The sequence below is a fragment of the Mizuhopecten yessoensis genome, unplaced genomic scaffold (assembly GCF_002113885.1).
Source record: "Mizuhopecten yessoensis strain PY_sf001 unplaced genomic scaffold, ASM211388v2 scaffold716359, whole genome shotgun sequence".
In the NCBI taxonomy this organism is placed as follows: domain Eukaryota; kingdom Metazoa; phylum Mollusca; class Bivalvia; order Pectinida; family Pectinidae; genus Mizuhopecten; species Mizuhopecten yessoensis.
In genome coordinates, this window is record NW_018480077.1 from 1,486,496 (window position 1) to 1,500,573 (window position 14,078).

The 14,078-nt window shown below is 34.1% G+C and overlaps 1 protein-coding gene across 1 annotated transcript; it reads left to right on the top strand.

Moving 5' to 3' along the window:
- The first annotated feature begins 5,308 nt into the window (after nt 1-5,308).
- Nucleotides 5,309-9,934, top strand: LOC110443725 (small conductance calcium-activated potassium channel protein 2-like). Its single transcript, XM_021488101.1, has 2 exons — nt 5,309-5,456; nt 6,623-9,934. Exon 2 carries the CDS (start codon nt 6,624-6,626, stop codon nt 8,016-8,018), a length of 1,395 nt encoding a protein of 464 aa, XP_021343776.1. The 5' UTR covers nt 5,309-5,456; nt 6,623; the 3' UTR covers nt 8,019-9,934.
- The last annotated feature ends 4,144 nt before the right edge of the window (nt 9,935-14,078 follow it).

Below are 14,078 nucleotides of genomic sequence, written 5' to 3' on the forward strand. Positions count from 1 at the left end.
TTCATACTCGAATGAAATGCATTTCTGCTTGTAATGTTCATATAGTGGGTTGCATCGCAAATGTAAATATATGTAGGTTAAAAACTCGCATACAAACATACAACGGTATATGCAATTTAACATATTCAATAGTACATTTTACAAGGACACTGTCGGAAGTGTATGTCAATGGAAAAAGACAAGAACAGGAAGTGAGAAGACCGCACACACCAAAGGCAAATAGATGGTCCGGAAGGTTCACGTATCCGTGGCTCAGTCAGATAACATCTGTCACCGACGATCTACCTTGTAAGACACTGTGGGCATGTGGTCTGGTAGCATGGCGGACACTGACAGTAGGATATAAATCATAAATATATTTTAGATCTGTTTTGTACAGATGGAATGATTCACATTTTCTCGATTTCCTATTTGCAATATTTTATTTCCTATATTTATTGTCAGAAATAACAATTACATTTAAAGGACCTTTTTTCACAAATAGATATTCACCGCGAAAATAGCAAAAACAAAATCAGAAATACAAAAACAAGCCTTGTCTTGATTAAATATTTTGGTCCAGTTGACATGTCACGGAGTTCAACTCCTAATCTTCACATATTTTTAGGGAAATTCAAAAATTAAAATATGTAATAACATTGCTTAGTGTAAAAATAACAAGGTAGCTATACTGTATCAGGAAAACGGATAGTACTGACCTTGACCAGCGGAGCAGACATATGAAGACGACGATGACCCCTTGTGGTGGAACCGTCTAAAGTGCACGTGAAAATAAGATGATTAGAGACTGGCCACCTAAAGTGAGGTCATTGTTTTCTCTTGTTTGTGGTATTGAGAAGTCTGCAAGCGTCAGAAAATTATACGTATTCAATAACCACCAGTTCACAATGACATTTTATTAAGCGACGAAATGGAAAAAAAAATCATAAAAGAATAAAACAAACAGGTTGATGGCTTGTATTGCGGAAGGTTTATATGATTGAAAATATGAAGATCCAAAACAAAACTGGTTTTCTTTTCTCATTTGCTAGAGAATATCCTATCCTTATGACAGCTCTTATAGTCGTTCAGCTGACAACGTTTCTGATTACATCGTAGTTTTTTATGTGGCTACTACCATGTGATATGTGAATGCAAAGAGTTTGATGTCGTAGAATGATTCCTATCTACTTTACACCGGCGACCAATGCTGATCACGAGATTTAGTTGTTTATTGTAAAGTCTTCCTCCAAATAAATGGAGAACGAATGGATAAAGTTGATGCCAACTCTCACAGTTATGATTTTCCGGCGGTTGTAATGTAACTTACTCTTTTTATTAAAGTAACTTTTTAAAAGATTTCGCAGAAAAATTGTTGTCTAAAACGGACAAACGCTAATACACATATCTTCGTGTCAAGAGAAATAATACTTCTTTTATGAAAATTCGGAGAACGCTGTGGAAGATGTCATTCATACTATAAATCGGTTCTGGTGACACATTTATTATATGATATTCGGTAGAAATAATAACAATTTTACAGTAAGGTGTAGCTGTGTACGACCCGCCTTCTAGCTGATCAGTTTTTGTTTACATTCAGTTATATTAATGATGTATAAAACGTATTTCTAGAATTACCCAATCATCTTCTAGAAAGTGCATTTAAAGATTCAACAGGCACTTGTTATTAACGCTTACCTAGGAACCTCATTCCCAAATACTATGGTTTTAGATTTTAATTTGATGATCGTTTACTTTCCTTTTCTCAGAGGCAACCTATCAGCCTACCCTGTTTAAAGAGTACAGAAATGCAACATTTGATTCGTTATTACAGAAAATGTTCAATTTAGCAGGATTTTACGAATTGGTGTAGGTTGTTGACCAATACATTATATAGATAACTTACATTGTAGAAAAATGTGATTTTAAAAATAAATTCATTATCACATTTCGTGTCATACATGTTATTGAAACATAGTTGTCAAGGAAACAACAAGAGAGCACCGAAGTGTCCACAAAACCACAATGCGAACTCAAAACGGTAAACTACGGCAAAATATGAGCAAAGGAAAAATTTGCAATGAGAACCTTGAAAAAGTACAAGAAGAATAAGACCAAGTGTTCCAAAAGAGTAAGCGTCCTCTGCTTCATCAACACCTCCCGCTATGCCAATGTAGGTCACATCTTAATAATGTCACGTCCTCATATCGAAAACTCGGGTAGTGATATAAAATCCACAAGGTACTCTAATGAGCATAATGAACAATAGCTTACTTCCATATGAGAACAGGCTAGCGACCATAGAACTCGACCAGTCTTTATCAACCCGCATCTTGTGGAATCAAGGTAAGATGTTCTGATGAATGTGTAAATATTCCTGATGTTGGGTCTAATCATCTGTCATTTGGCAATTTTAGCAATCAGTATTTTAATATGCTCATCCGATTTAGTATTTGCGTTAATATATTGAGTAGTTTGTTTCCTGAAATATTATAGCATTTGTCTAGCTAGGGCGATCGAAGCGCAGTAGTTTATTTCCTTAAATATTATAGCATTTGTCTAACTAAAGCGATCGAAGCGCAGTAGTTTATTTCCTGAAATATTAAAGCATTTGTCTAGCTAAGGCGATCGAAGCGCAGTAGTTTATTTCCTGAAATATTATAGCATTTGTCTAGCTAAGGCGATCGAAGCGTAGTCAACGAAATATGTTAATAACGTACGTAATTCAATGATGAAAGATAATTGGAAAATATATTTGTGCTTCATTAATACCTTCTAGGTAGAGAAAGAGTATAAGAGGGGAGACAACTCTCATATGTTTTTTTTTCATAAACGTTATTACATGATATTGTTTTTTTACTTCCACGTTATGTCATTTTATCTTGCTGTTTCTAAATGGAATGACTGAACATGAATTGCCCCTTGAAATGGTGCAATACGACATTGGCATAAACCGGAAGTATATTAGACATATTATGATATCAAAGTTTTACTTTCTACACAAACAATGTACGTATTAAACGTGTCGCAACGTTTCAAGACCTACTGGTCCCTTTGTCAAGCTATGACTGAGAGAGCGATTTGTAATATTTACCTGTACAACGATGTGACGAAATTGTATATTTTCCATGTCGCTCGACCCGAGACGTTTCACCTATCGATAGGGAGCGTAATGCAAATCGCTCACTCAGTCATGGCTTGACAAAGAGACCAGTCGGTCTTTAAACGTTGCGACACGTTTAATACGTACATTGTTTGTGTAGAACTTTGATATCACATAATTCCAAACAAATGAATCTTATTGAGTGGATTAGACAAAGATTAATGTTGTCTTTTGAATGGCAAAATAATGTCGCTCAGTCAAACAATCGGAAGAAGTACGGTAAACTTGGTACACATTTTAATGAACAAGTTTTGCAACATAAACTGTATTTTCCTGGTGTTATATTTCAAATTTTATAGAGTTTGTTACAGAAATACAAGCAATTTTTTTTTAACTAAGTAGCTGTCATATTTGACTGTTGTCGCAGCATACTTAAACATCCTTACTTATCACATTAAATGATTGTTTTCTAATTGTGCAGCCCTGCCGAACAACTAGTCTTATAAATGACATATTTTGACACTTCTCTCTCACCTATGGAACGATCGAACTGCACTGAAATTGAGACTAAGTATTTGGTAATGTGAAATGCAACAAAATAGGATATCAAAATACGTCATTTACTAAAAACTTGTTGTTCAAGTAAGCCTACCTTGTATCTGTGTAAGAGTCCGTTCAACATCCGTTTTCTAGAATTTTGTAAAATACAGCGTTATTGTATGTTATTTATTGAACAGTAGATAAATGGCAATAGTATGGATTTTGACCAATAGTGGCATTGCATATCCTGATTCCTTTATTACAGGCATCGTCTTATTGAAGGGGCGAGGTAACATGCAAGGCTAGACAACTCGTATAATCAAGCACGGTATAGTATTGTCGTATATCATACTTGTTCTGAAATAACTTCGCTCTAGGAAGGGAAAAAGGGATAAAATCATTTTATATTATAATAAATATAAAATAAAAATTATAAACTTATTTAAATAACACTTGTTGGACAGATTGGAATATTAACCGACGTTTGCAAAGGTAATCGTTCTGTTATTACAGGAAAACATAATCTTTAAACCAATTGTTGGAAGGGAGACAACTCGTGTGTTTACAATATTGAATACAAAATTAATGTTTCAGACACAATTACAAATTAAAGCTGTATGATAACATACTGAAGTACGCAAGAATTGTTCAGAAATTGTATCACACAGATCAATTTACACATTATAAAAATAGAACAATAATAATCATAAAATAATGCCAGATAACGTTGCTTTGTTATTTACAAGTTTCAGATTCAGATTGTTTCCCTCGATGTCCTATTTGATGTTAGGGTAATAGGCAAAGCATGATTAGTGGATTATTAATTGTTAAATCATTTGCTTACATAGCATTCCTTTGAATCATTCCTTAGTGTTATATTGGAACACTATGGTAAATACGCAACAGGCTAGCCATCAGCCTACCTTTACTGTAATAAACAGTCTATGCAAACGTGATACATTTATCTACTTAAATTTGAGATTTTTTGAAGTTATTTGATGACTATTTTGAAATTCCTTTTTTATAAATAAAATTATTGCATTACTGCAAATTAAGAGTGGCTCGATTTCTTGATGAAGTATCATGACAGAATGAAGGAACGAACAGTCAGTCGACTGGAGTTACTACATAATACGTGCACAGCTGGTCATCAAGCCATGCATAAAGACGTGTACATATATTGACCAACCGTATGACGAACGAGGAGTATTTATCTGGTTTTGTGTGGACCATAGTCTCGACAAAGCCAAGTATGGTGACAGCTTGTTCTCTACAGAGGCACATGAAGGGGGAAAGTAAAGTATACCTTCAAAGATATGAATGTTCATTTTCATGGTAGTACAACTCCTGTTTAAAAATCAATACTGATAGAGATATTATCTTTATCTAAAGATGAGTTGTTTTTTCTGTCTATAAATATCTTTTTATTCAGTTTCCTTTATTAATTAGAAATGCATACGTTTAATAATATCGTTTATCCCTGCACATTTATGTTACTAGGGCGTGATTTTATTGAATGATAATAAACCATATCAAATTAGTACTTCTCCGTCACAGATTGGAATATCGTTCACCTCTTACGAATCAATATTTTATTATCCTTATGTTAGATGGTACGTTGATATTTTACACGTGTATAATACTAAATAGTGTAGCTGGTATTGATTATGACGTGTCTATGTTTTCTGCCTGTGGATGTTATGTTCTGTCTAGTTTTCTGAGAAAAAAACAACCCAAGAGGACCCCTTTTTGCCAGTGTTTACTCAACAACGCAAACATGGAAAAAGGAAGATGCTATTTAACTTGCAGACAGAACTATGCTTTTCTTTTAGAGGTAAGTTGTTTTATGTTTTAGAGTGACACATAATATTTAAGGTATATCTGCTTATTTATAAGAACATTTATAATGTATCGGTACATGTGATTTGGAATTAGGTGAGTTTCAGTGATACTGTTTACGTGCTGTAATGATAACTGTAAATTATATTGTGTTTCTTTTTTTCAAAATCCGGACTTCAATTTCGGGTTTTTTATATTTGAAGACGACATAAGGTCTTAAAATATTAAGAGAACGCCATAAAATCGTTTTAAAGTCGAATGAATGTATTGATAAACGGAAATAGGAAATACATCCCTAGTTGAAGATCCAATGTCGGGGGACAGTATCACAATTTTCGCGTAATCTGATGAATATTGTATGTTTATTATTGACATTATTTTGCAAAAAAAAATGTGTCTTTTTCAAAATTCACACCTTTTTACATAAATATTTTCATTTAAAATCCTTAAAATTCTGACAACCTATACTTTTTTTGTGGCAGAACATTTTCTGTACTTCAAAGCAATATAACTACAAAATTTGAAGAAGTTCGACTGAGAAATGGTGACACAAACCTATTACCTTAAACAATATCAGATTTACAGGAGAAGGGTTATGCTTGTTTTCTTTTTAAATAAAACAACACATATTCTTTTTGGTTAAATTAATAAAAACATTTCATAGAAAAGAATATTTAATTTTTAATTTATGGACATTAATGCCAATATTTTGTTTTCAAATACGAAAATTTATGAAAATTATCCCTTAAATAAGGACTTTACAGTATTCTATTTTGATTGTGTTTTCCTTGTGTATGCTTGTTACCTCAAATATCTATAAACGATATGTAAATGTTTGGACAACAATGTATATTTCTATACCATAAGCGGCCGTTAAATTATTCAATCACAATAATAAAGGGATTAGATACAGCAGGTACAAAGCCAACATCTTGTTTTTATTGATTTTGGACTGTTGATCAATGTTTGTTTGATGTAGAAAGATAATATCGCTCCAAAAAAGTGAAGAAATTAACAGAATTAGTCATATTGGAAATATCTTTACGGTCAACACCATACAACAGGAGATCACATGTACTAGTGTGAATGTCGACACATTTCACTCCTTTGTGTTCTGGTAAAGTGATTGTTCCTAAATAAGTATATTCATCTGTTATCCAGGATGTGGGACGAAGAGGATGAAGAAATGGAGTTAGATTCACCTAAGACCCCTTTGTTCAAATTCATCAGAAGTAAGATGACGTATTCCGGTGGTGACGTCAGTTCTACCAAAAGAGGTGATATCCGGATAAAAAATCGGGATGAATCAAAAGTTTTACGTTTGGGAGATCGAATAAACCTTCGTAAAGAATACATACAACGCAGACGCTGGATTGTTGATTTAGAATTTGTCTTTGCAATGGCTGGTATAATTCTGATGATGATTGAAACGGAACTGTACATAACACACAACATTTCCAAGACAAGTGTAATATCACTCGGTGTTAAGTGTATTATATCGGTTACTACGATGGCCCTCCTTGTAACCATCTGTTTCAACTATTACACTGTGATACAGATCAAAGTACTGGATATGGGAGTAAGAGATTGGCGATCCGTAATTACAGCTTGGATGGTTTTTAGTTTGCTTCTGGAGCTTATTGTGTGTACGCCACATCCGTTTCCGGGTGATTACGATATCGTGTATACATCCCCGGCTGGTAGCCAGCGAATGGTCAGCATCGATGCGGTGTTGTCCATTCTAATGATGACCCGGTTGTATTTGGTTGGAAAGTTTGCAGTGGTGCACAGTCGACTGTTGACAGACACGTCTACAAGTAGTATAGGAACACTCAGTAAAGTTAAAATCAACGCAAAATTCGTCTTCAGGGCGGCTATGACAAATAAACCAGGGTTGTTGATATTCTTTGTCATGGTGATTTCGTTCCTTGTAAATACGTGGGCAATGAGAACTTGCGAGATTTACTATGAACCAGCGAACAAAAAGAATACTTACTTAGAGACGATGTGGCTGGTGGCCATTACCTTCCTGACAGTAGGGTATGGAGATGCCACTCCCAGTAGTTACTGCGGGAGGTACATCTCCATCATCACAGGTAGTATGGGAGTGGTCACAACAGCACTTCTCGTCGCCATGTTGGCGCGAAATCTCGAACAATCCCGACAGGAAAAGTACGTATTCAATTTCGTATCGAGGATGCAAATTGAGAACAGAAAGAAAAGTGCCGCTGCCAATGCCATCAAAAATGTTTTGAAAATATGGACTCTGCAGAAGAATGGAGGTCAAAGTAAAGAGATAAGGAAATACACAGACCGTTTAAAACATGCTCTTAAAGAAATAAAAGTGGCCCGAGAGGAAATGGATCACATTGGAGATGGAATGTTAGGGATGGTTGACGTGGCACACACGGTAGACCGGATCAGTACCGTGGTCGACAGGAACTTTCACGGACTGAATAAACTAGAGATGAGAATTAACTCCCTTGATATGCGACTCTCTAATATAGAAGACAAACTGAATGAAATAAGAACACTTGTATCCGCAAAGTTAAGGTAAAATAATCAAGTTGATATTTCACAGAGGGTATTTATACAAGGCAATGGTATACCTAATGTAGCAACAGGTAGATACTAAACCTAGCTTACTCAACTACATGTACAAACGGAAATCAATTCCCTCATTGTATTAAGTTTAAACTATGCAACATATACTGGGTAAGGTTAAGCTGTCATTAATAATGTTCGAAAAACAACGTTTAAATGTCATTACGAATTATTTGTTTCATTGCATCAATGCATTTTTCATATCCTAAATGAATTCAATATGGTTTTGTAACAGACATGACTCATGCATCAGGTGATTATTAGTAAGACTTAGATCTTTGCCATGCCTAATTAGTAGGGTTTAACATTATTGAATCGGTTTATCCCCCTCCTTCAGTATAAATTCCTTTATTGACATCGTTTCGCTGTGTTTATAAAATGCTAACGCCATATCTTTTATTTATGCGTTTGTTTAAATTGAACGTTCACTTATGCTTGGTTTATACAAATGTCGATGGTATACTAATTGAAATAAATTTATTCTATATAAAATATGATAAAATATGCATAAATAATTCATACTTTTTAAAACAAAACGTTTTTCTGAATCATTGTATGAATTGTATTAGAGTTATCTATATGCGAAACATTTATTACGCATCACCAATTTATTCATAACAACCTGTAGCGTTACAAATACTTGTTTTCTTCTGTATTTTGACCCTTCTCAAGTATATCTCAGTGTTGACCTCCATTAGTAAAGAAAGGACGACTGGCGTAGTTAAGTTTTGTGTATGTTTTGATGACCCTGTAGGCAGACGAAACTATACCAATGTGGCTTAGCGCATTTGTATTTGCTTTAATGCCTGTAACAATATGGTGGAATTACTTGAAACTGTAGCAGGGATACGTTGTGAAGCATGGATTATCCGTAATTGGCAGATTCACACACATCGAATTTTGCTTTTATAAATGTTATCACATGGCTTGTGAATTGTCATATAGTGTTGCGATCAGTTTTCAGGTCATGTAATATGAAGTTCTGTATATATCACTATGTCGGAACAAGGTGTTGTTTTACTCTAGAAGTCTCAAAACTCATTTTTAGCTGGAAGCCATTGGTTGCTATGCTTGGCAATTATCAACGAACACGAACAACTTAATTTGTGAATATGTTAATGTCATTTTACACTATAGAAGCACGACGTCATTATTTTTTCTCGACGTCAATTTTATTTGTGTCAAGATGTTGGAAAGCAAGTAAAATACCTTTAAAACCTCTTTACTTGTGGTACATGTGCTTTGTACAAACTATCATCTAGGGATTGAATGGAGTTAATTTTCACATTTATGCCGGTATGACACAAATAAGTTGCGTCTATTTGGTTAATGAATAATAAAATATGGACATAACAGATTTGCATACATATGGGTATGAATGTTTAAAAAAACAAAATCGTATATTTACAATAAAAAACTACAGTTATCAATTGTTTAAATACAAATGTTTCTTAATATTTACCATATTAAAGCTTCTCAGTGATAAGTTAAAATAACATTCCTGGAATAGCTCAATGACATCTAGATGTTTGCTTCTTATGATGTACGAATAGTCCATGTTGTACGAAGCGAGATTATAAGCATCAAGTAACACTAACCTATCTGCGTTCATAGTCCTCTGAATTTAATTGTTTTTTCGTAGAGTTAATATAAGAGTTTGCAGCGCGGAAATGTAAGTGTTTATGTAAAGAAGGTCTTTAGTACACGCAAAACCACACACCTGTCTTTATCTGGCAGGACAGATAACATACTTTTTTTGGTGTGGCCAAATATTGAAATTAATTTGTGTAAATATGAAAGTTTTTTATGCAGTTAACGTTATAATAACATTGAATTGAATTGTGTTAAACATTAATAAATGTGTTATATTACTAGTAGTATGTGTTTTTTTAAATTTATCAACATTTGATGATTTGAACGTTAAAGCAGTTTGACATTATCTTATTACTTACCTCGTTAATGGCGGTATTTATAAAATTGCATCAAATTGTTTAAATCATATATAACTCCAATTAAAACTCTAATATGTCTGATAATAGCAAACCTGGCCTTTCCAGAGCACATGGGATGACCTGGGGATGGAAACAGTCTTAAGCATAATCCTAAATTTCGTCTATGGACAAACTAGAATGTTTGCATTAAGATCTCTTCAGATTTTATGCTCGGATACATATTTACATTATCTGCCCTTAAGTGACAAACGTACGATCACATTAAGGTATGACACTTAACGAATATAACAGCTATCTTTTGACTTAAGAACATATCATTTTTATAATGCAAAAGCCTGATTTCGCTCCCTGTCCATTTTGGAGGTTCATGATGTTTCCCATTTATGTGCTGACTCTTTGATTTAGTTTCTATTTTTGTCTTTCCTATCGACACTGAGGTAGGATTTTATTGTGATTTGATTTTTCGTGATATTGCGATTAGATAGAAAAATACTGTTCTACCGAATGTATTTTACCCGAAATATTTCGGCTTACTAAAACTTGAATTGTCCGGAAAATTAATTAGAAATGATGAAATGTTAGTACTTTCTCGTGTATCGTTTACCATATTTAAAACAATGTAATATACAATAATTCATTGTGTATGTAGCTTTTATTGGTATTTTATGAAGTATATCAGTTCCGAACTACCAAACTCATATTAACACAAATAAAACCCGTCCCCGTCTATTCTGTATGGCTATTAATTTAGAACGTTGATGATAAAATCAATACGCACGTGCTATTTTTTTATCAGTGATAATGACAACAATGTTTAGAACACATTCTCACCACACTATCCTAATCAACTCCACGTCAGCCCTTACACATATCCATTTCCCTGTCTTATTTCATTAAGCATCGAGGTTAAAGCAGCACCCATTACCTTTACACATCTACCGTAGAAACAAAGTTCTATATATCATGTTAGTTTATTTATTTGATAAAAGGAATACTGTACACTCGATTAACATACCAATTATACTACTAACAACAATACAAGTGCATGCTTCATGGGGATACTAAAATTGAATGTTATTCACCCTCTGGAACACGGTCTTTTAAAATCTACAAACTGTATGATGTAATGCACATAAGCGAACAGTTTTATTTAAGCATTCTATTAAGGATAAAAGCGTATTCGTGTAACCTTTACGCCATAGATGGCACTATATTATAAAACAGCATGTACTGTTGAGTGTGTGCAAGCGTTAAGAACATTCAGATAAAAAAATAAATCAAAAATGCTTAAAACTGAACGTTGTCTAGTGTTGGAATCTGCTTTAGTGATTAATTGTATTCTTGGTAACATCGCGTCACACACGTCACACGGTTCAGTTCATGAATCAGTTAAGAGATGCTGGCTTTTACACTCAGATAGTATTGTTTAATGGGTTATCCTATCTTGTTTACTAACGACATTTCCGCACGTGTTCGTTGTTGAAGATGCTATCTTTGATCTTGATTCATATGGAGGGATTCACAAAGTGGGAATCAATGTAACAAATACACGTGATGTCACAAGTTAAATATAGGATTCGTTGTCAACAATGGTGTTATCGTGTCACATCTCCAACTCTTACGGATGATTGATTTGAGATTAATCATGCACATTAAATACTTTGTTGCGAATTTTTTTTAATAAAAACTGCGTTAACAAATCATATTATTCAGTACATTAGAATTTCAATTATCAAGACACCTTTCATATGTCACCTAAATCCGTGGTTATATAGTTGGACAACCGGATTATTGTTGTCTGGTTCATCTGAACACCAGCGTGTTTTTTGGTTTAAACATTCGTATATTTTTTACACTTTCATTGACTTGTTTGAAAATGCTCAATGGTTAACAGCATCAGTTTGAATGTATTCCCATAAAGAAAAACAATTATAATCAATAGAAATATTTAACTCTGCCAGCGAAAAGGAATCACGCCTGCGTACTCCGACAACGAAATGGAAGTTAGAAATATCCCAGTCGAATATATGAGTTATCCCCCTTGTATCGTAAAAGGAAAAGTGTGAACCAGCAATGTGTTGACTCACGTTCTACACTGCTAAAGGTACACCATGAAAACATTCTATTTAAGTGCTTCAAGCAGATAAAAATGTTAAGATATTGATTAATATTACATGAAAATACAATATAGTCAACATATGATATTCAAACATCTGGTGTACAATCTATCTATATTTTGATATAGCAGTATATATTGGCATATATTGTGTTTCGTTACATTATGTATAACATGTACTTATATACATAATTATTTACACAATGACCTACATAAAGTAGTGCGTAATAAATATGTATAGCAAAAGATACAATATATTTCTTAAACAACCTACAATTATTCTTGTGCAATAATTTTGATTTGTTTGGCACAGCAATCCCACGTATGCTTCTCTTTCATGTAAGTCCGCTCGATCATATGGTTTTCTGTTTCATAAACATGTTCTTTCGTATGAAGTCTAGAGTTCGCATGATATGCATAGTTAATTAAAATAATGCCAACTTTGACAGATTTCTGCTATGCTATGTGATAAGCATGATGATTTTGAATTTCCTATCGTAACATTTACCCTTCTTCATAGTAAAATCCCTGCTTTCCTCACCTACGCTATTTACAGGCAGCAGGTGATGCGGTACTTAACGGTTAAAACATAATAGTCGATAGCTCCGAAAGGTTTGATATCCTGATGATAGTGTATCAGAACAAGGCAAGGTATTGCAAGACAATTAACATTCCCTTAAAGGCGATGTTTTCTTTATTTACTGAGCTGTACACCTATCTCAGGATATCATTCACAGTGACATACTTCTTGTACTCTGTACTCAATCAGCAAAGACATGCATGCACGCCAAATCTGGTAGTCTCATGTGAAATCGTATAGAATGTATGCGCAAGGCAAGTTTTTAAAAAAGGGATAAGGTGAAAGGTGAAGGTCAAGCAAAGGTCACAGTGCCCTACTTTTTGTACTTGACATTTTACCATCCCAGGATGTCTTACATACTAAATCTAGTTACTCAAAGTGATATAGTTAAGTAGATATCCAAGATAAAATATGTCAAAGGTTGAAGTGGTCTCTTTGTGTCTCGTTTAAGATTATCAGTATCTTTCATTCCCCGGGGTGTTGGATAGGGAAATTCCAACCGAGGGGTTTACAAATTTGGTAAAACCCTCCGCAAAGCCTCAGGTTTTGCCAAATTTGAATATCCCGAGAATGGAATTTCCCTATCCTACACCATGTGGCATGAAATAGTATTTTTCTCTCATTCCAACTACGTGAATATGCTCAATAACCATAAAAATGCGTCTGGACTGCTTCCAGTTTGAAAATATCAATTTTCTCCCTGATATTTTTTTACGAAAACGAATCGGCAGCGATATTTAGCATACCCCATATTTGCAAACAGAGTTTGTGCAGAAAAGAATCTCTTTTTTCTAACAAATACGGTAAATATATCCTAAAAGGTATTTATTATAAAAATATTTTATCATGTCCCCTTTCCCGCATTGCGGCATTGGCGTGTTCCAAATTCCTGACGCCACGTCACGTAAAATGGAGTGTAAAATTGAAATTCCCACATCACTTTCTTACGCTGGACAGATCTATCTTCAACACACGGAAATGAGAGAAAATGATTTATTTGTCAATCACTAAGCTGTGAAAAAAATATACACGCGCTTGTGACGTCACTATGAAAACTGAAAAGTGTCACTTTTTTATTAAAAAAAATCAAAATGCCGTGAAAGATAAATGATTGTTGAATGTAGCCTGATTGAATCCTTCATGCCATATTAAACCAAAACAGGGACCTAATTAGTACAGATCCATATAATGACATAGTTGTGAGTTGTCTCAGGTGGCGTTCGCAATGTAGATAGATCGACTGTCACAAAATCTAGAAGACGTGCTGCTTCAGAATCATAGTTGGTACGTTGCTTAGAAAATTAGTCGATATGGCGTCAACATTGGCTTTGGAAAATTAGCTTAATACAAGGCTCGCTTTTCTTC

What these genes read in the sequence shown, in the direction of transcription:
- LOC110443725 (XM_021488101.1), top strand. Translation starts at nt 6,624, where the DNA reads ATGTGGGACGAAGAGGATGAAGAAATGGAGTTAGATTCACCTAAGACC.